The 23,359-nt window shown below is 44.1% G+C and overlaps 2 protein-coding genes across 2 annotated transcripts in view; one reads left to right on the forward strand and one right to left on the reverse strand.

The window, feature by feature from the left end:
- Positions 1-1,304: 1,304 nt before the first annotated feature.
- Positions 1,305-5,248, reverse strand: LOC142583496 (solute carrier family 2, facilitated glucose transporter member 8-like). Its single transcript, XM_075693982.1, has 4 exons — positions 5,131-5,248; positions 3,201-3,998; positions 2,180-2,853; positions 1,305-2,024 (listed from the first exon to the last, which is right to left on the reverse strand). The coding sequence occupies exons 1-4, from the start codon at positions 5,246-5,248 to the stop codon at positions 1,494-1,496; spliced, it is 2,121 nt and encodes a 706-aa protein (XP_075550097.1). The 3' UTR covers positions 1,305-1,493.
- Positions 5,249-6,594: 1,346 nt separating this feature from the next.
- The window catches only part of LOC142582423 (uncharacterized), an 86,152-nt gene continuing 69,387 nt past the window's right edge, over positions 6,595-23,359 (forward strand). Inside the window, exon 1 of the mRNA XM_075692128.1 lies at positions 6,595-6,775. Coding sequence (XP_075548243.1) covers positions 6,725-6,775 — 51 coding nt within the window. The 5' untranslated portion in view covers positions 6,595-6,724. The remainder of the gene's footprint in view (positions 6,776-23,359) is intronic.

Genomic DNA, 23,359 nt, shown 5'->3' on the forward strand with positions numbered 1-23,359 from the left:
CGGGCCAGGGCCGTTGCTGATGATCTCGAAAAGTTTTCTTCGGGCGATGGACCCCTGGCAGCCTCGCCCTGGGCACCAACATCAGTAACCGTTGGACAAATAAAGTTTATTCCTATCCTATCCACAGGCACTACTCCACTGTGCTGAAAGCAATATGCACTAGGTTTTCTTCGATAAACGCATTGCTTTCTTTAATCTTGCTGCATGATAGTTAATTATGACACCCTGTATACAATTATGACCTATCCACAGGCACTACTCCACTGTATTGAAAGCAATATGCACTAGGTTTTCTTCGATAAACACATTGCTTTCTTTAATCTTGCTGCATGATAGTTAATTATGACACCCTGTATACAATTATGACCTCTGCATGCAAATGACGACGTTTCCATCCCTAATAAATGCTATAAATACTAGAAGTGTATTTTTTTAATGAGTCAGCTTTGCTTACTGGAAAGAGAACCGATATTGAGACACATGTCATTCACGTGCATTTCACACGTCGTTAACGAAAGACTCTGCCTAAGGCGTCACTAAAGTCTACGGGTATTTCTTGAGGGTCAGATTAGCACGCAAAGCAATTTGAAAAAAAGTGAACATATTCTTTCTATAAGCATAAGCTATCCATACCTTCAAAATTAATTAATTGGCTATCTTCTTCTCTTTAAAGATGTAGTAAACTTTGTTCTGTGTATATATTTAAACAGATTGCGTATGCGCATGATGTTTACAGTGGAAATTTAAAGCTATGTTGAAGTGCGAAAATACGGATAAGGCAGCCGCCACTGGTACTTCTAATGCGCTCGTTCTCCTATTGTCAGGATTTGCAGAAATAAAGTATGAATTAAAATCCGTGCCCATCCCCGCCAACAATATCAATTTTTTACGTGAAAAGGTCAAGGCAAGTCAAAAGAAACCTCAAATGATGTGGGTGACAAAACTCTGGCAATGACACGTTAGGGGAAGGGGGGAGGGGGGGACCGGGAGGTTGTATTCGGTATCGCCGGGGGTTTCATCTTCCCGCACTCCCGTGAAATTCCGGCGGGGGCTAGGGGCCCCCTCCGGTTTTTTCATATTTTAAAACCCTTCCGTCTGCGTAGGACAGCAAACCAGACGTGTGCTCGGTTACTTTCACCGCTTTTCCTTCCCTTTTCTCTCTAAGCCACAACGTTGCAAGACCACGTTATCCTTACCAGTGCATACGTAAGTATATTTTCCCAAACGACTATTAACACTATCTGACGTTCTATTAAATTGAAATGAGAAAAATTGCCGAAAGAGGCAGTGCCTACTTAGTGCAGAGAGCTTGTACAGCCGCATCTATTTATTTTTCCTTTGTCATCGCTGCTTCGTTTGTATAGTACCGTACGTAAAATAAAAATATATACATAACGGAATTTAACAAATCACCTCACACTCTCGCAAGACGACGGTCAGGTGGGAGGAATTTACATCACAATTCAAAACGTACTACAGCGATATTAATGCAATCATTTCGCATTAGAAGCGTCACTCTTCACTAGCGATCCAAGAGGTGAAGACATGGTGCGTCCGAAAAGGCGCTCAATTTGTTCCAGGTCCTTTCCTTTTGTCTCGGGAACAAAAATGAAAACTAGGACAAAGCTGACAGCGAGAGAGGCGCTGAACATCCAGTAGGTCGCCGCAGTGCCCAGGATTGAACGGATGCTGTTGTAGCTTATAGTGAGGATGAATCCTTCGGCGAACAAAATGGCAGTGCAGGCCCCCGTCGCGAATCCCTTGGCCTTCAGCGGGATCATCTCGCCCAGCAGTACCCAAGGCAAAGGGCCCAGGCCAACGGAGTAGCCGACGAAGAAGGCGCAGAGGCTGGTCAACGGCAACCAGCCGAAGGCCTCCACGAACTTCTCGCCCACGGCCGTTTTGATGTGGAAGGACAGGCCAAGCACTGCGAGGCTTACCGAAGACACTGCTGATGAGAAGAGGAGCAGCACTTTCCGGCCTAGGCGATCGGCGAGCACTGTCGCCACGGCCACCATGACCACCTGAGCAGTACACATGCAGCGCTTAAAGTAACGCTGCGATCAAAACAAATATTTCATGATGAGGAACAGCGTGAAAAACATATCTTCGCAGTGTACGCTACAACACATTTAGGAAAGCTAGAATGCCACGCCTTCTACCTGAATCACCTCCTTACTTGGATAGCCGCCACAGCAATCGCTGCGTTTTCCGCTGACACGGACGTGCCGGCCTCCTCGAAGATGTCCTGGGCGAACGTGATGATCACGCTTATGGCCGACAGTTGTTGCATACTCATGGCCAGCAGGACGCACAAGATGGACCGATAGACATGCGGTGAGGTCAGGTCTTGTATCGTGAAACTCGTCACCGCGTCCCCGCCACGTCGCGCGACGGCCTGCTCCATGGCGGCCAGCTCGGCCGCGGCGAAAGGACCCACATAGAAACGCAGGGCCGCTGCCGCACGATCTCTCCAACCGTTCTTGAGCAGCCAGCGGGGTGACTCGTGGCACCAGAGGAGCGAGACGCTCATGGTGGCCGCCGGCAGCATGCAGCAGACGGCAAGCATCCAGAAGCTAAAAAACTTGCCCAGCACGAATACGAGCAGTGTGCCGGAGCAGAGTACCAGGTTGGCGCCCGTGTTGAGAAAGCCGCGCAGCTCGGCGGGCGAGATCTCCGATATGAAGACGGTGATGGCGAGCGCCACCGTGCCGGTGCCGACGCCCGTGAGCAGGCGGCCGACGAACAGCGCCGCCTTGGGAGTGGCCACCGCCAGGCAGGCCCAACCACCCATGTACCAGAGAGACGAGGCGATCAGGGTGCCCCGCCGTCCGATCTTGCTCAGCTGGCGTCCTGTCGTGCGCCCGGAAGGCAGAAAAGTCTGAAGCGCAGTGACGGCCACATTCTCGACTTTTCTTTGCATAACCACTTGAACTGAATTGAATTGAGTAACTGTGGATTTTGGGACAAAGCAACAAAAGCAGGATACATAGCATTCAGTACATTATTGCAGTAGTAAAGGCGCTGTCTCAGCTTGTGCCCTAATAATAAAAGCAGTTCCATACACAAAGTGCCGAGCACGCACGGCGCGTTTTTGTATGGATGTGTCGCTCCACGACGCGCAAGAACTTTCAACCGTGCATGCTCCAAACGAAATAACACTAGAAATTAAATGTGCTTGTAGCGCTTCAGTCGCTCACCTCCGCTTAAACCGCCGATGACCGCACCAAGAATAACAAGGGAGCCGAACCAGCCGCTGTCACTGTCGCTGAACTCCATGGCCTTCCGTATGCCCGGAAGCGCTGGTGACGAGTAAGCAATGGCCAGGCCGAACGACAGTGCCGCCAGGTAGGTTACCGCCACGCTCAAGTACAGCCGCCTGCGTGCTTCCGTCGCTGTACCCACATTGTCCGGCGCAACGATAACAGCGGTTTCACCGCCGGACAGTGTTGTGGTACTCGGAGTTGCTGCCAAGTGCACATCCGCAACGACAGGAACTGTGGCACATGTGGTCGCCCTGTTCGCGTCAGGAGCTTCCCATGTGGGCTTTTTCGTCTGTTCAACGGCAAAGCTTTGGCCGATTGCGTCCGAACTGAAATACACGCCCATGGTCTCCGGCTTAGCAACTGAGCTTTCAGCAGCGGTCACGTGCGCAGGCATCGACACGACGGTGTCTGTAACGGAGGCGCCTGCATGCAGATCACAAGCCATCGCAAAAGTTTCCTGCGCTGCTTTCGCACGACTGCAGGTGAACTCGCCCCTCGGAGAAGCCCGCACAGTGGCAGAGATAATGGGCCGACAGTGCGTTACACCAGCCTTCTCTGGGTCAACGCTCTTGAGTGAGTTCATTTCAGTGGGGCCAGTTGGCGCAGCAGGAGCCGCTCTAGCCTCGCTAAGTGGTTCGGCGGTCTGGGCGGAGGGTGCAATCGTTGATGCGGTGCCGGCTTCCATCAGCGGCGCTTTCGCAGCTACGGCACCCACTGCAGCCACGGTTGAAACTGCGAAATGCGTTACATAAATGAATTGCACTTTATTGCCGACAGAATGCTGAAAACTAACAAGAGATCTATACGTAAACAAGGGATAATATTCCTTTTTTTTCCCAAAGCGTGACATGACGAACTTACAAGTAAGAGTTTGATTAACTCTTATAACACCAAAGAAAGTAAAGACACTAATCTGGGTGCGACAGTTAATATTGCTGGAAATAAAATGAGAGCAGTAAGAGATCTTTAGCGATATCTATTCTATATATAGTTATTTAGCAAGCACACGAAGTTTGCTTTGATGCTCCGATAAAACACGTGAAAGTCAGTGCCAGTCCTGTGCATATTCGTGTCACTTTTGAGCACGCTTTTAGGGGCCCTGTACTCTTTTCCTTGGAGAGGCTATTGGGAAACTCGATTATTATTCTCCCTTGCGACTATCTCCCACAGCGTGTAAACTTTAGCAGAAGGGAAAGGTCGAACAGCGCGCACAAAATTTGACAGCACTGTGCGTAAGACACTGTTGCTACACTGAACAGTTTCTATAAACACGAGGGACACAAAGCTTCTAAGATCTACATAACATCTGAGGGCTACAAAAATTGCACATAAATGTTTTGACGGTTCCCAGCTCCTTGAAACGCAGCTGCCTGAACGCGAGTCTGAAAGTTCATTTAAATGAAATATTTTGCATGCTAGACGTTCGAAGAACACCAACATTCCTCTCAGGCGGTTACCATTGCACGTTACAATTACGCGCCTTAGCGAGGCGTTAAGCACTTCCTTTTAAGATACTATTTTCAGCGTCCGAGATAGTGGTAGATTGAAAAGGTTGCGCAGAATAATGACAACGCTAACAAGATGCCGAAAAGTTTACCTTCAACAAGATTTGCGAGCGACAAGTTCGCACGTTACAATGGCGCGCCTTAGCGAGGCGTTAAGCACTTCCTTTTAAGATACTATTTTCAGCGTCCGAGATAGTGGTAGATTGAAAAGGTTGCGCAGAATAATGACAACGCTAACAAGATGCCGAAAAGTTTACCTTCAACAAGATTTGCAAGTGACAAGTTCGAGCAATCTCTGCGCACAAAGAATTTTTGGTTGCGCAGCTTAAGTGTAACGTTCAAGTCTCTAGCAATCTTACCTTGTGGACTGGCTTTCCGCTGATCTTCAGGAACATGGCATAGGCTTGTGGCGACAGCGCCGTGGTCCCCTCTGCGTTGTCCCTCCTTAACAAAAGCATGGCTGCTCGCTGACGACATGCTAATTCTCGGATCGAAGTTGAGACGGCCAGTCTTTGAAGAACTCAGCGTGACTGGTGAACGCAGAATGCTCGAGAGTCGCAGTTGAGACGCAAGGACAACCTGGCAGAAGCGGTCTGTACGGGCCGTTTGGCAAAACGAGCCGATCGAATTTCTCAGCGTCGCAACACGCTCGCACGGGCGGCCAACCGCGTGGCTTGAGTTCTTCTTCTTCACTTCTTTTTGTGTGCAGCGCACCTACTAAATGGCCCCGATCACCATCACGGCGTTCTCTAGTATCGGCTTTTACTGTGATAATTGCGGTGCATTAGAAAAAAAAAGTCGCAGTTTCGCGAAAAGGCCAAGAATTGATTGGGATTGAAAATTATTATACAGCTACACGCAGTAAGGTTAATAGTTTTATCAGCTGTAAAACTGTTGTAAATATTCGCTAACTAAATTACCAAGTACGGTGTCGCGCGCGCACAGGAGAGCATGAACACGTCTCCCTCGATGACAGCGGACACTCGCTGTCAGAACGCTGGTGAGATGAAGAGCAGCAGCAACAGCAGCGAGCGAATTCCCATTCGTGCAGACTCGCGCGCCAAAATTTCAGCGACCCTAATGGTGCTTTTACGCTTGTCCGAAAGCAACTTCCTTGATTTTAATGATAATCCTAACTAATTGTGTTCTTTTTCTTCCGAGGGATGCGGGTGGGGGAGGGGGGGGAGAGAAGAGGCGAAATATATAGGAATTGCGCTAGCTGATAGCGGCGTCTATGATGACTCCATTCTCTTCTGATGAATATATCCAATCAGCCTCACCGCATCTAAAAAAGCATCTTTCTCGAGCACCAGTCACATTATCCAGGCACTATACTAACATTCTCAGTCCCTTGGATTGAGGACATTTAGCCAGCAAAGGCAACATTGCTGTATTTGAATCAAATGCAATTCATTACAAAAACTCGTAAAATAACCACTCCGCGCCAACGATATCAGATCATGGAAACCCTGGAGCCGAGTTTGGGCTAAACGGTGACTAAATGGATATCGTGACTTCATTCTACAGTAGCCTCAAGCTAATCATTAAGCCTATATACGGCGACGCTGCCTCTTATCTAGAGCATTTAGGTTGTTCTTGAAGGCACGCAATCTCATTATCGGACACACCCACCAATCGGGCGTTATCTGGGGTGGCCTCGATAGTCAGCTGACTGGACCATTGTTCATCCGTCAGGCGTTCTGATATCGAGAGCAAGCAGCCGATAGCGAGCGCAGTTTGAACCTGGCGTAAATTCTCGCTCTCCACTATGCAGTCACGCGGAGCGAATAGTTAAAGACATCCTCCTCTCCTCTATACGATTCCTCTCCTCTATACGATTGCTTTTGAAAGAAGTGTTCCTCCTGCTTGGTGCGAGTTCGTTCGCAGTGAAGGCTGAAATTTTGTGGTGCCGTGTCCGGTGGGCACTCTGTGCTTTGGAAAGCTTCCGAGACGATGCTGTACGAAAGTACGAGCCTTCCGAGCCGAGACGGGCTAGGAGAGACGGTGAGTGCATGACATCGTCACTACAAAAGAGCCTCTTGCCATCTTAACTCGATGTGCGCGGCATTAGAAACACGTTCTTCATTTGCTTATTTTGATTTGATCGCCGTCATACATTTCTGATGGTGGCAGAAAATTTTATATAGCTCGACAGGACCTGCGACAACCACAGTAATCACGGCAACAAGTTACCGCGGTTTTGTGCCGGAGCTTTCAATTATGCTCTTGTGATTCGGGTGTGTTTTAAATCCTTCCCAGTCTGCGATCTCTCCTGGAGATGGCTTTGCAATTCGACGCCACAGGGGGAAAGCTGCGCTTAACGATATATCTTTAACTTTGATTTTGCACATTTTCCGCAGCCTGTTGCTTAAAAATTCGACGCCCATAATATGCGTGCAATGACTTAGAATCTGGTCGGTTTCGCATTATCATGCTTATAGAAAATGAAAGTATCTGCAGCGCCAAAGTGGAATTCAGTGAACAAAACATTCTAATTTCTTGTACGCTACTGATTATAACATTCGCATTGCATGAGCTTTTTATCTTTTTTTTTTTTGTTATCGCAAGCCCTCGACATCGAAACAATGCCGTAGCAATGCCCCTGTTGGCGTAGCTATAAGATATATACTTTCCGTATCTCTACGCTAACATTATGAAAGAATGTGGTGGACACTAAACACGCGTACAATCACCAAACCACACTAGCGATATCAGCAAACGTTTTATTCACCTTATCGTGACGCTGCTGGGACGTTCAGAGATATCGTTACAAACCCGCCGTGGTGGTTTAGCGGGCTTTGGTGTTGCGTTGCTAAGCACGGAGGTCGCGGAATGAAATCCTTGCTGCGGTGGCCGCATTTCGACGGGGGCAAAATACAAAAACGCCCATGACCTGTTACTTGGGTGCACGTTATAAGAATCCCCAAGTTGTCAAAATTATTCCGGAGACCATCCCTATATACGGCGTCCCTCATGATCACGTCGCTGTTTTGGCAAGTAAAAGCCCGGAATTTAATTAATTAATGACGTTACAGCATGTCTATTTTTGGACTTTTGTCCTTCCATATGAACAGATATTTCATGGTGTCACAGACAGCAGCTCTTCTGACGGTGGCGCGGTGGTCCGTGTGGGCGCCACGCGCCTGGCTCTTTCCGAATGACTGAAAAGTGGGCAACTTGCGGATTCATAGATATATGCCTGCTGGGATGCGCAGCGTAAGACAATGAAAGAGGCCGCGCTTCCACTTTATTTTTATAGTCTGTCTGCTTTTTTAGTGCTAATAAAACGATAATTATATCGAAGTTTTACGCTCCAAACAACTTATTTGATTACGAAGCACTCTGCAGTGGGGCGGCTCCTCATTAATTTTGATCACCTGGGGTTATTTCCGTGCACCGAATGCGTGGTTGCCGGGGCGTGTTTGCATTCTGCCCCCATCGGAATGCGGTCGCTTGTGCTTCGATGCATCTATAAATCCGCTTCTTTCAGCCTATCTCCATAAAACAAAAAGTGCCAACCACAGTCAGATTACGAACATAGCGGGGCCCATCGATATTTTTATGGAAAGACTGCGTACGCGCGCCCGCATCGATGTCGAAACTGCCAAGTCAAACTACATTCTAAGCCCACTCTACTTAAGATGCATTCTACGGGACCACGAACATATGTTCCTCTAATCAGAACCTCAGCTTAAGAGGAAGCTTTAGTTTGGGGATTAACAGAAATGCTTCTATTAGACAGCCTCTGAACCGGTTTGAAACAAATTTGTTTCAAAGAACATATTTCATTTTCATATTTCATTTCACGAAGTTTACACATTCAAAACTCAACACCATAACAAAGATCGCAATTCCGTAAGGTGTATCTGTTGGAGCATCTCAAGCGGACAAACTTGATATATGAATTTACAGCTTGCATGAAGTTATAATGTTTATGAGGGTATCGCAGAAATCATATTCAGAAATCAGCTGTATACTTTAGAGCGGTGTATATCAAGTGCAGTATACAGAAGTTGTAGTTTTTACAATCTCGGTTTTATATTGCTCACTTAGAAAGATGTACACTTGATGCTTGAGGTGTCTTCTTTTCTGTTATTGTTAAAAATGTCTCGCAATACATTTACGACCTAAATAGACAATACGCTTCCTACAGTTACTATATCTAATATCTTTACTTTAAGTGCAACAAACCTTATCAAATTCGGTGCAATTGCCGCTGAAACTGATTTCACTGTTCTTATGTAATTAGGAGCTTTCGAGCTAAATTTTCCTCCTAACGAAAGTTACTTGCAGAAATGGAATAAAAAAATTCCAAGTGTGCTCGAATATTCGTTGCCCAATGACATCTAGTGGAGCTAAGTCATACCATAATTTTTGTCTGAATCCACTGAGAAACCTAGTCTGTTACCCCATTTCTCTAAACACTTAGAAGAGCTCAAAAACTCTTCAGCGATAATAATTGACACTTCCTTAGTGTGATCGTCCCTCCACAAATAAAAAGGCACCTCGTCTTCTCTTTTTTGTTCTTGGGGCTGTTGCTCTTTTCGTTATTCGAAAGCGTATAGTCGCCGCCCTTTGGTGCTTTGTGTGTTATGTTTCTTCAAGTAGCTGCACTGCTCAAGTGGTACCGCCCTCAAACGCCAACGAGCAGAGTCCGTGATTTACGAGCGTAGCGTGGCGACAAAATTGTGCTCTCATGGCAGCGCTGTCGGTGTAGGCGCATGCGCGCGTGTACTCACCCATCGCCGTACACGCAAACGCTCGTAATTGTTGATGGTCGCTGCGGTAGTTCGGCCTAATCGAACGGCACCAGCGTAGCAATTCATGCAGAGCAAGTTTCGTATTATAGGGGTAGCAGGAAAGTCTAACAAACGTTTTTGTATTGTTCATCATATTCAGCAATTCTGCTTGACCAAGCTTCATCTGATCGTAGTTTACTGTAGTGGTACTACTCACGAATAAACGCAGCCGTATACATAAACATAGCTTGCTGCTGTATATTTCTTGCCAACAAAAACAAATCGCCACACCTACTCCTAAAACAAAATTTAAATTTTCGTCTTTATTCAAGGATATTGATTTTTGAAGATTCGTAAGTTTCGTGTGTGCGTGTGTGTGCGTGCGTGCGTGCTCAAATACAAATGATCTCATCGATCATCTGTATTTTTCTCCTCGGTGAACTAAGGCATGAAGTTCGGACTAAGGTAATAATATATGTGGTTTTACGTGCCAAAACCACTTTCTGATTATGAGGCACGCCGTAGTGGAGGACTCCGGAAATTTAGACCACCTGGGGTTCTTTAACGTGCACCTAAATCTAAGTACACGGGTGTTTTCGCATTTCGCCCCCATCGAAATGCGGCCGCCGTGGCCGGGATTCGATCCCGCGACCTCGTGCTCAGCAGCCTAACACCATAGCCACTGAGCAACCACGGCGGGTTCGGACTAAGGTATGCTCATATGGTCAATTTCAGTGTTCGCCAAGAACAATACACTATAATTTGATTGCCATAAGATTGATATGATAAGCCTAAAGGCCAGTGCTTTCTGTTCTTTCTTTTCCTTTCGTTCCAGTATGTGCATTTGATATAACGCGATTTTTGCTGATTTTCCGTGAGAAAATAATTTTGTATTTACACAGGCTAACGCCAGCAGTTTCATTTAGCGCAATTGTCACATGAAAATGTGTCCTGTGGTTCCGCCCATATCGAACACCTGCCGTACCATTTATTTCTACTTTATTATTTCTACTATACACCTTGTACACCTTGTTACAGTCGGGCAACTTGACGGCTGAATCCATATTTGTTGCTGAACCAGAAGTACAGAAAGACGAGGAGGAGCTATATGGGGCTTATCCCGGTGGCAGCGTGAATTAAACTGCACATTACAGGTTATGACAGTTCTCGCTATAAAATCACGATGGAAACAGCAGCATTGTGAGCCGACGTACCACCATAACCGATGCCATAGTTTGCAGATGTCTTTTCTACCGTGTGTCCCAGGTAACGTTAGCCAACCTGTTTAACTAAAAAATAAAATGTATAAACACACTGGTGCAAGGTACAATCATACAACCTACGATGTTCGGCCATCAGAGGTGTGACTACCAAACACTGTATAGGTCTTAAGATCATACCTTGTGCCACGTTAGCTGAGTTACCTTAGTAACTCAGCGTAGTAACAGCTTAGCTAAGGTTAGCTAAGACGCCCTATATACTGACGAGTTCCTCGATGCTGGCGTCCCAACATCAATACGCGGTAATCATTTACATGCCGGGCCCGCGCCGCCATCTGCCGCCTAAGCGAGGAACGTGGTGAAGTCCAATATTGCGCCCAGAGAGGGCAGCGGCATGCACGAACCGCAACAAAGAAGGTCAAACGGGAAGGCGGAGAAGCTGAGATAATCGCATGGGAGGCGGCAATGGAAAAGAAACCTGCCATAACTACTTAAGAGGAAAAAACGAAATCGAGCAACCAAACAATTTACGATAACTCAAAGGGAAGCTCATTACTTTTCCAAGCGACATCAGGGTGCCCTAGAACACGGAATTATAAAGCGAGATATAAGAAGCATGAAGCATGTGCTTGCTGCGGTAAAGCTAGGGAAACGGTGGAGCATGTTTTATTAGAATGTGAAGATATCTGCCCATCAGTCGATTTCGGCATCTCTGGCCTCTTTGAAACCCTTGGGTTCAGCTAGAGCACAGGGAAAGTAAGCATGTCCGCAGCAGAGATTAGTAAGCGGCGATTGGACGATTGGTGGAAGAAAGTGGGGAAACGACAAACAATGGAGGCGTGCGAAAACAAAGTTAACAATGAGGATTCAGTAAGTTTGGTTATGGGAATACATCGCGGGATTTTTTTTCCTTTCCTTTTTTTTTCTTTCTTTAACATAGGGCATTAGGCAACATAATAACAAGAGCTTGGCGGCGGAACCCACCACTCCGTTCCAAAGAGGACGCTCATATCATGCATCCATCCATCCGATAAGGAGTCGTCATACACACGCTCAGGACATAAGCGTCTATATAAAGGCTCCCTACAAGACGACAAAAGGCACGTTGTCTACACCCGCGCAAACTCGCAAGGAACACACCTCGTGTGCGTGCGTGCGCGCGTGCGTGCGTGCGCGTGTGTGTGTGCGCGCGCGCTACATGGATGTCGAATAAATGTGGTGAATTCTGATTGTTCATTCGCTGTTCTCACTGCCCAATTTTTTAATCTGTTTCACCGATTCGGTAGCCTGAAAAAATGCTTGTCTTTGGAAGCTTGCACATTTAACCTAAAATTACTTCCGAGAGCGTCAGCTCCGTGCTAAATTTTGGCCTATATCATATGCGCTCAGGGGGCTCTTCATAGAAATAAAATATTCGTTGTTAATAGCTACACTACCTGCAGTCGCCCTTCCACCCTCCTTCAGCTGTTTTGTTTCTAATATTTCTCTTTTTTCTTCCTGCTCGAATCTGATATCAACAATGCATAAGCCTTATTTGAGCTCTTGTTACGGTCATTCTAGGACATCAAGATGGACGCAGGGTCTAATGAGCGCTGACAGTTCTCGTCGCAGTGTATTTATCCATTCTTTCTTATTTACGTTTTACAGGGCAGAGGTTATGGGCGAAAAAAAAAGTGGGGTGGGCAAGCTCTACTGTAAATGAAGTAGAACGCAACACTATCTTGCTCAAGGTGAAAAGATCTAATTCGCTCAAGATAAAAAATAAAATTTGCTGTAAAAAAACGTAGGCAAATGAAGAACAATATTGCAGACAACAACACAAGTAGTCTATTCGATCGTTAATTTTTTTCTTATTATCACGAACATACCAACTAGACTTCGAACGATGTCTTCTTTGGTATACTGGATACAATTTACCAAATTCTTCCAAGGGGAAACGCAACTTCTGTTTGAAGTTCAAGCACATTTTCGTCTTCACGGTACTCAAAGGTTAATTGAAAACAAGATCAGTTGAAAGAGCACATGTGCATGAAAGAACGAGTTAATATGAATTTAAGTAGTGGAATAATAAAACATGTGGCCCACATACAGGCTGATCTTATTTAATTGGAAAGCATTTTAGCCCAGACAGACAGGAACAGGAGGAAGACATTGACACCACGATACACTTCCTCCTGTCCCTGTCTGCCTCCGCAAAAATGCTTCCCAACTACATTTCCCAACACGCAGCTGTATACTTCAACACATTAATACTTCGCCAAATATGTGAATACATGAAAGAGTTTGGCAATAGGTCAGTACATAAGCAATCCTCAGTTATCATGTGACGCTATCCTCTTATTCTCCGCCGGATATGGTTTAAAGCTCATTTTTGAGGATCTGAACCCACAATGCAGGCATAACGATAATTAAACTAAACTAATAAGCAATAGCCTGTCGATGGAATAGTGGCGATAGGCATATGCTAAATTTAAATGGAAATCAACACTATATTTTACTTTTCAGGAAACAAACCTAGACATCAACTAAAACAACTATACAAGCTAAATAAGTTATAAATTGAGTGAATGAATGTTTAAGCTGACCACGTTTCCGAATCACAGTAGCCGCCATGGTGGTTCAGTGGCTTTGCTGTGGAGCTGCTAAGCATGAGGTCGCGAACGAAATGCAAAAACGCCGTTAGAGGCACGTTAAATAAATCCAGTTCGTCAAAATTATTACAGAGCCCCACACTACGGCGCTCCTCATACTCAAATCGTGCTTTTGACAAGTAAAACCCCAGAATTCAATTTGTTCCCCGAGTCACAAAAAAAATATTTTGCCTCAATAAATGCCCTATGTTGAAGACCTCCAACATGCCATGGTCACCACTGCATCACTGGCATAATAAACGGATATATGTCGTTCTCAAAAGGCTTCCAATGAAGCCCTTTCGCTTAACGATAGCTAGCCGATCAAGAATTGAACAGTTCATGAGGCTTTTGGAGCAGGAAGCAATGAATAAGTTTGCATGTTTACTACAAAAAAAAAGGGGGGGGGGGAATCTTTGTTGACCTTTTTTAACATAACATAACAACATAACCGAAATTCAACTCCGCAACTAACAGTCCATCCACGTTAAAGCCCACCTTTGTATCACTTCTTATTCCCTTTACCCTTTTCCCAGCACAGGGTAGTCAGCCGACACTTATACTGGCTAACTTCCTTGGCTTTCCTTCCACTTTCCTCACTATCTCATCAAACACAACTAGATTTCGAGCAGAAGTTTCTGGCATGCTGCTTAAAATCTTGCCTTGGAATGCACCACCAATTAGCGCGCAGACGAAGCCCACTCGGAGTCACCTCTAGGGCCAACATATTAATGCGTCCTCACTTAACGCAAATGTTCCAGAAAGCGTTTTAACGCGTACAGGTCCCTTGGTTAAGAGGTGAGGTGAAAAAGTTAGGTTATCATACCACACTCGCAAAGTTCTGCTTGTTTGAGTTTATCGCATCGGCCCGAGATAAGAGTGCACTGATGTAAGTGGGAACGCACGGAAACTGTTATGGAAGCCTTCCACAAGGAAGACTTCCAGGATGATTAGAACAGCAAAGGTCGAATGTCCCTGAGGTGCTCTAGTCCGCAAGTTACCGTCCATTTTTATCGCGGCGTTCGTATACAATGTTTAAAGAAAAAAGAAGGAAAGAATATGCCCGCAATATCTCGTAACCTATACTTATCCTTCTCGACTACAGTCTAAAGGCCTACTTGATAGTAATCGACGAATATCTTCAGTGTTAGCCTCTTGTCTTCGCATTTCCGGTTAAGGTATTCAATCGCATTGCCCAACACACATAATTAAGTCGCGGTCACGGAGTCGCAAGCTTGTACATGAGAAAGTAACTGTCGTGAGTATGATCTCGCTTTCTGTTCCCTAATTGACCTGTTCAAGGTATCCGGTGCGTAGAATGAGGTGCTTGGCTTTTGCAGAAAACGGATAGCAGTTGGACTGCGCGCATACGTGCGCGTAATGAGATTTCAGCGAGTAACTGCAGAATCCAGAAGCCACGTGTAGCTAAATGAAATAAAAAAAATTATGAATCAGACAATCAAAGCCAGAGAAAGTGTAAGGGGAGTTAATTCCTGTGTTTCATTGAAATGTAGGAATACTAGAGTAAAACTAAATGAAAGTGGATGAAAATGTAACATGCTGCGGTTGGAGTCGAAAGTATGAATTAAATTCCGTGCGCGTCCGCGCCAGCAATAATACAGTAATCTATTAGCCACAATAAAATTTTAAGTGAAAAGATTGAGGCAAATCAAAAGAAACCTCAAATGATGTGGGTAACAAAATTCGAGTCATGACTTTTTAGGTGTGTAGGGGGGGGCGAAGGGGGGGAGGGGGATCGGCTCCGGGGACCCCTTCATAGTCAGTGTCTATGACCTTTGCTTTCGTCAATGCCTCATTTCTTTTTATGTGCAACGGTTTTTGCAAGGTAATAAATACCCTAAAGAAAGATATAATACCCTAATACCCTAACCTGTGATATAACATTTGTTGGTCAATTTTCAAGCGCATCTTTGCAAAGGCTGTTTATAGCTGTTAATGGGCACTTCAAAAAGAAATAAATTGACTTTAATTGAATTTAATAAAGCTGGTGTTGTATAGGAGATCACAGATTAGTGTTCACAGGGGAGATTAATTACGCTCAACATTACAAACGTATTCAATGTTTTCGCTTATGGGGGTGAAATGCGAAAACACCCGTGTGCTTATATTTAGGTGCACGTTAAAGAACCCCAGGTGGTCGAAATTTCCGGAGTCCTCCACTACGGCGTGCCTCATAATCAGAAAGTGGTTTTGCACGTAAAACCCCATAAAAAAATTTTTTCGCTAATGCAATACCTCTAATCGACGCAATGTTTCGTCACCTTATGTAGCACCTATAGCTGCAAAATAAATTAGTACATTGAGGTATGTACGCTTCTATATATGTGCATGTTGAGCTACTAGCGAGTCGTAAGGAACTTACAGACAATATTATTATTATTCGTTCATCTTTTGTAGCGGCTAATGTTTCCCCTGTGCTGTTTGATGAGGTCCTCTATACTACTGTAAGTGTATAATATCGCCGCATTGTAAGCAAATAGTAATCGTTCTTGGCGTTTCTAATTCCCCTGACATCAATTAGAACACTCTTATATACCTTCATTGCGGTCATTGGAGAGGAACAAGTACTTCCTATTGTTATAGACCTTCTGGTCTTTAATAGTACAACTTGATCGCCAGTATCATATGAGACATCTTAGAGTCAATTGCGCGAGCTGCAGATTTCTTTTGTGCATCCAAACAAGTTTCATGCGTCACAAGGAATTACTACCTCCGTGTTAGTCCTGAGACAGCTCCTGCAACAGAATCAACGCCTCGCTTTGTAATCAAGCGTGTTCTCTACATTACTCTATACGATTGTATTTCCGCAATCAACGGGGCCGCAAAGCCGGTGCGCATGAATACCCAAACCTGTTCACGGATCTTGTTTTGACCGGTATGCGCAAATGCGTACATCGCCCAGCGCAGACCTAAACGGTCTAAACATGTATATTGGTTCTCATCTGCCTTTGTAAGGCATAAATATCGTGCGCTCCAAAAAACTACAAGTGCGGCGCCTAATCAATGGAGGGAACCTATCCACTTTTTTTTTTTTTTTTGGAGTCGCCAACGCCTGGTTAAGCCGGATCATGACATAATTTATTGTATTCTTTGAGAAAGAGCGCCTCTGACTGCCCGATGGACGTTTTAATGCTTATCCGGAAGCGCTCCACGGCAACAGTGATTATTTCCACTCGCTCACAAGAATCAAAAGAGCAAGTATTCCGTTTTCCTAATCTGTGCATTCTACCCGCCGTGGTTGCTCAGTGGCTATGGTGTTGGGCTGCTGAGCACGAGGTCGCGGGATCGAATCCCGGCCACGGCGGCCGCATTTCGATGGGGGCGAAATGCGAAAACACCCGTGTGCTCAGATTTAGGTGCACGTTAAAGAACCCCAGGTGGTCAAAATTTCCGGAGTCCTCCACTACGGCGTGCCTCATAATCAGAAAGTGGTTTTGGCGCGTAAAACCCCAAATATTAAAAAAAAAAATATCTGTGCATTCTATTCCGCTGTGTAAGGGCTTTGAGATCAACTATCTTGGTGTACTCTTTGATACAGCCTTACGCATGTCGGCTCGCACTAAACGTGTTGCAATGTATATTTAGTGCACGCTAGGTTTTGTTTGCAGACTATCAGAAAAGTAGAAGGGACTGGAAGATAATATAAGAGACTACAGAATAGAATTGAAGAGACACAGCGCTTGTGTTTGTACTTCTCTCCGGTAACTTCTTATTCCGCACATCGTTGCGTTGCGTTGCATCTACACCATCAAAAAAAATTAAATTTTTTTACACTTTCTTTTTCTTCAAATTATCGTACCCAATCTGCATTTCTCAAGTTGAATATACCTGGGTGGTTTCCGATGGCAACCCTAAATGCAAAAGTGATATCACAGAACGGGTCCGGAAAACGTTTCATAGCATATACCATCATCGATTTACTAACGCCAGAATTGACTCCAGTTCCGCTACAGTTACTGTGTCGACACTATGCTGACACTCCGTCGGCGACGTCATCGCGTTGACCTTCTGTTTCTATTCAAACTCATTAGTGGTGTCGTCACCTGCCCCGAACTGCTATGTTTTGTGGGGGTTCGAATTCCGCGTAAGCTCACCAGGGTGCATTGATTATTTCACGTTCCTGCCTGCTATAGCCAACACTCAACTGCGCATAGAATACACTGTTTGTTTAGCGCGCTCATCTTACCTATATGGATATTTTTCATAAGCCGAAATCATAGTTTTGTTTCGAACTTTGCCCCACTGCTGTATCTTGATTGCTTTTCCATATCGTACAAGCATTTTCTGCATAATTTTGTTGGCAGCTTACTTGGAATTTCCTTCACTATTACTTTTTTTAGTAGTCCTCTAACTTTTCTTATGTTTTTTTTTTCCTTTATCGCACCTAAATGTTGCCTTTCGTTGTTGTACCTACATCTTCTCCCTCGTTTTAGTCCTATCCGCTCCTTGATGTCCTTTACTTAATGTTTTCGTTGCTCTACCCGTGCGCCAGCATTAAAACCTTATGGTTGTTCCATGGTACATATATAAATGAACTATTATTATTATTATTATTATTATTATTATTATTATTATTATTATTATTATTATTATTATTATTATTATTATTATTATTATTATTATTATTATTATTATTATTATTATTATTATTATTATTATTATTATTATTATTATTATTATTTGAAGCAGCTGTCGCTTTACTTCGAAGCGACATAAAAAATGTGATGAACTGGTTTAAAAAAAGCCGTATAAAAGTCAGTGCTAAGAAAACTCGATTAATATGTTTTAGAAATCCGTTAAAGGCTCTCGTAACAAATCAACATGTTTTCCTTCACGGTTCTGATTGCTTAGACTGTGTTTGTGCCCCAATACAATATGCGGATAGTGTCAAGTACCTTGGAGTATACTTTGAGGCTGACTTATCATGGAATATTCAAATGGCTCGAATATGTGCGCGATTACGTAATGTTGCGTGTGTCCTTTACCGTATAAGGAGTTATGCACCTACCAAGATTAAAAAAGTGATAGTGCATGCTTTAGGCTACTCGCATATGAGGTACGGCATTCCCTGTTTTTTTAATTGCAGCGGATTTTGGAAACATAAAATTGACAACCTATTAAAAAGCATACTAAAAAGTGTTGCGTACAACCAAACCACAGATAACTTATTTCGAGATTTAGAAATGCCCGATTTCAAGTCTCTGTTTCGTTCAACAATTGTGATGCGTTATTTCTAAAGCAATGCTTTCCGAGAACCTGTCCATAAAAGTGTTGCTTTGCGTAGTCATCCCAGATATGTAGTTCCTCGGACAAGAACTCGTTATGGAAAAGGACAAAGAAGGTACTACATCCCCCACCTGTTTAATAACCTTCCCAGTGCTGTACTGGATCAGACAACTTTGTCGGGATTATAAAAGGCCCTCAAGGCAATGATAGAATAGTTCACACTTGTATAAAGTCTCTTTTGTTGTAGTGTGATCTTTACCAAAATAAATTTCAGACTGTTCCCGCTGTTTTCACATTTCTTTTTCTTTTTTCGTTCTTGATAGGTTGTGACTTTGGTTACATATTGTGCCATGTTTACTCAATTGTAATGGTTGTTGAGTGCTACGTGTTTTCATTTGAACATTAAGTGTTGTTTACTGGGCATGTTTACATCAAAAACCTGTGAGACGGTCTTTCTTATTTTTTTCTTTTAGTTTGACGTTTAGTTTGTCTGTAATAAGGTACATAATGCATTGCCCTGACTGCCAGGTTTCTGCCATACAAGCCCACAGAAGGCTCCTGCAGACCTAGCAAAATCATATGTACAACTTCATTATTTGTAATAAAGATTATTATTATTATTATTATTATTATTATTATTATTATTATTATTATTATTATTATTATTATTATTATTATTATTATTATTATTATTATTATTATTATTATTATTATTATTATGTAAAAGGCGATCGCATTTGCCAGCAGAAGAGGGCACAACGCCTGCCTGCCTTAATTGCGAATACAAGAATACATAGAATACAAGCGAAAAAAAAAGAATTAAGGAGAAAAAAAGAGGGAAATAAACGCGCCGGCCTATTCACGATCTCAGAAAATGCGACAGCAGCTAGTTCAAGCCCGACACCGGGTAAAATAAATCTTTTGTAGCAGCGCCGCGACTAGGCGACGAAGCATTCATAGACAACTCCGTTGTGCACCGCGCAGGCACGCCGCGACTGCCCATTGTGAGAAACGCAGACCAGACGCACGGACCCATGATCCTACACATGGTGCCGAAACTCGCTTAGTGAGCAAAATCCCTTTTATTTATTAATCATTTTTCTTTCGCTTTCTTTAGCTCGAAATCTGCCGAAATACATATTGCTGTCCTCTCTATTTCTCTCTTTCCTGCTCTTTCTCAAAAATTCTCACCACATCCGGCACGCTCGGCGAGCCCGCTCAATTTTCTTTTTTTTTTCATTTCTTTTTCTTTTTTTTTAGAGAGCGAGAGACAGAGAGAGAGAGAGAATCAATACACTACTTTCTTCGAGGCAAGACATGTTTGTCTCGTTCAACCGTCTCTTAAAAAAAGAAATTTGCAGTGGCTTAACTCGGCTATGCCAGGATATACGTAGCGAAAGCTAAGGCATAGCATGGTTAGTCTTGGTTAATCTTGATTGCAAGCCCAGGTTAGTCTGGTTGTCTAGCTACGTTGCGGCGTTTAGCCGGTCATTCGGCGCGCTGTTCGTCTGTTTCCTGGGCGATTCGTTTCCTCTTCATCTCGTTCCGATGTCGATTGCAGGCCTCCTCCTGCTTATCAGAATTGTCGCCGTCCATACTGCCGCCTCAGCTGTGGTTGCGGCGCACGCGAGCTCTCCTTTTCAATCCTCCGACATGTTATCAGGCATGCGACGCAGCTGGCGAAGTGAGCGGAGGCAAACGCAACGACGAGCAACGCGGTGTGACGTCATGTGCCTCCTCGGAGCACGGCCACGGCGAAATCGCAAGTTCGCGGCCAGTAAAGCTTTCGCTTTAAAAGTTGTTGTGCAGAAGTGTACCAAAGAAAACTTAGGCGATATATATACACACACAGCTAACCATTATTGTTTCAGTAAAGCAATGATTTCATGGCCACCGTAATTTGTACTCATTTTGTTGATTATTTAGGCGCCTTAATAAGAGATGATTCGGTGACCTTCTGTCGTTGTTGGCTCATAAAAGTGCAATAGGCAGTTGTGCCTTATACCTAAAACCACTACTGTTTCTCGCCCTCTCTCTATGTGCGTGCATGCGGGGGCGTTTTTTTTTTTTAATTAAGTCCAGATGAATACGAGGAGTAAGAGGTACACAGAGATACCATTTCACTGAATATAGAGTTCGCTGAGAAAGCATGCTAGAAAAAATGATATTTGGCCAAAGGTGTCGCTCATTGGTCGACGTGTCGGTATCGCATACTCTGCCATTCACGCATAGCAAAGACACTCACTGAGGCACTGAAGAAGATAAACAAAAAAAGGTCAACTTGAGTGCACCGACCTCGACTGCGTTAACTGGCTTTCATCTGGCAACGCGTTCGTGCTAATTCGTGCATAGCAGCTGAATGTATGTACGCAAGCAGGCCGATTAAATGTTCGTATATATAATCGAACGAAATAACGAAGCGCTTGCGCGAGAACTGAATTCTGGTAGTGCTAGCCGTGGTGGTCAATATTATGTTTTATTTCACAACGGTGAAATCTTTCGAACTTCATAACGCGGCGACGACCCGGGCCGTCGACATCCGACGTAGTTTCGCCATGGTGTCGCACATATGGTGTATAAATGCGTCCATGTCGCGCTACTGAAGGTTCATGTTGTTATTGTGGCCCGCTTTCGTCCCTTACCATAGGTATGGAGCCTGACTGCCTGCGCCTATGTCCTCACGGAATACATTCCACGTAGTTGCATGTAATTGCAACTCTCTCTTGTTTGGTGCCAGTATGTAAGCGCTTACGATTTCTCGACGAATAATTGCACCGGATATTGACCGACAAAATTGTGCCAGTCATCCCATGCACCTGTGTTCGTAACGAAACGATAAATCACGGCATAATATTTGTCCGTATAATGTCAACTCAAACTATTTTCGCGTCACTTATATTCAAACATTACATTGGAGCTACGTCTTTTCTTTTTCAACTGTCACAGTTGCTATGGAAATCCTTTGATGAACGTAATCTACGCGGCTAGGAAAACACGTCATCCAGCGCATCCACCACGGCGAGTTGTGTATACAACGCGTTCGTTTGTGCACCCTGGTTGCCGGCTCAAGAAGTAGTCTTTAAAAGCACACTGAACTATCAGCGTAGTTTCTCGCCTCCTTCAAACAAGTCACTTAAACGAGAACTCGTGATAGATGCCCTTTATCCGATCAGCCCGTGCGCTGCCGGCGTCTATCAAACATGTTTACCAAACATCTCACGAGCACGACAGCCGCCTTAAAAACCCGCCGTTTATGTGCACTTTCCCCTAGAGGCTTACTCATGTCGCAGAAGCTTACTTGACTAGTTCGAAACGCTCTTAATTGCTGATGTACAGCTGACGAAATAAAACCTGTCGATTTAGGGCGAACTAAAGTTCAGACTTACGTTTCGACTGCGTGTGACATTGGCGTAATTTTGGCTCGTACATTTACATAAGAGTCTATACCACCTTTTGTGACCAGATATTTAGCGACATGGCATGTTTCTCTCGAGTAAATTGCACGTACAGACTGCTCTACTTAAAGTTTCCCCGGCACGTTTCATTCTGCGAGCACTGTGCGTGTAGAGAAAGATTTAACTCACTAAACAGACATGAGGCTCTTAGCTTAACTTGCGGTAACCTCATGCTTCTTCAGTATGCGTCATCGGGCGAGTTTCTATTAACTAAAACGCGTTGGATGGCTCAAAATAACTTTCACATATAGATGAAACAACACACATGACCAGACACATTGTCGTGCGTTTTTCTTTCACTTTCATGTGTATGGCATCTTGAGTCTAACCAGATGTCGCTCAGTTTCTCAAAGATTGTACTCGCGATATCCATCTATAGGTATACTTTCTCCACCCATATTACGCTTAACCCCCTGCCCACATTGTGCATAACTCCGCGACTTATTTAGGAAATGAGCCAGTTGTGTTCGTTTGTTCGTTCGTTTGTTACATTCATTCAAGCGTGACACGACGTAACGTGAGTAAGACATCTCATCAGGTAAACCTACCTGCAATGGCACCAACAATCATTTATCTTTTAAACCAAACCCTCTAATCGCTGTGCCGCGGCTACCTCGGCGATGGCAGGCAAATAGTACTTAGATTACTAAATAATTGTTCAACATCAGTAAATGTATAGAATGAGCCAAATTAATGGTATCTTGAGGTTCGCTCTGTGTATACTTCTGTCAAATGTAAGAGAAAGAAAGAAACAAAGAACAGAACAAAGGCGGGAACGCTAACCAAGACAAATAATACGGCATTTGTTCTTTACGCTGGGGCAAGGGATGTATATAAATAAAAAGAATGTAGAGGGAGACACAGAGCACGCAGAGACCCAATCACAGCCGCTCACGATCGCCGCACGCTACCACAGGACGCGATCAAGTGATGCACAATATACATCAGTAAATGCTAAAACCGTCCTTGCGGATATGTTGTTCTTAAGAATTGTAGGAAAGCCTTCGTCGCCCCTCTGTTGCAATGGTTTGTGAGGTCGGCATTCCAAAATGGTTAACTCCGACGATGGTCTCTAATGAAAGAGTGTAAAACGAATATACAAAAAAAGATCCTGGCCGGTCATATAGGAACATTATGTCGAACATAATGTCGGGTTGAAAGGTTACTTGGCAATTGAAAGGAAAAGATCGCATATATATATATATATATATATATATATATATATATATATATATATATATATATATATATATATATATATATATATATATATATATATATACCGAGTACTCTCAAT

The sequence above is a fragment of the Dermacentor variabilis genome, chromosome 5, assembly GCF_050947875.1.
Source record: "Dermacentor variabilis isolate Ectoservices chromosome 5, ASM5094787v1, whole genome shotgun sequence".
In the NCBI taxonomy this organism is placed as follows: Eukaryota; Metazoa; Arthropoda; class Arachnida; order Ixodida; family Ixodidae; genus Dermacentor; species Dermacentor variabilis.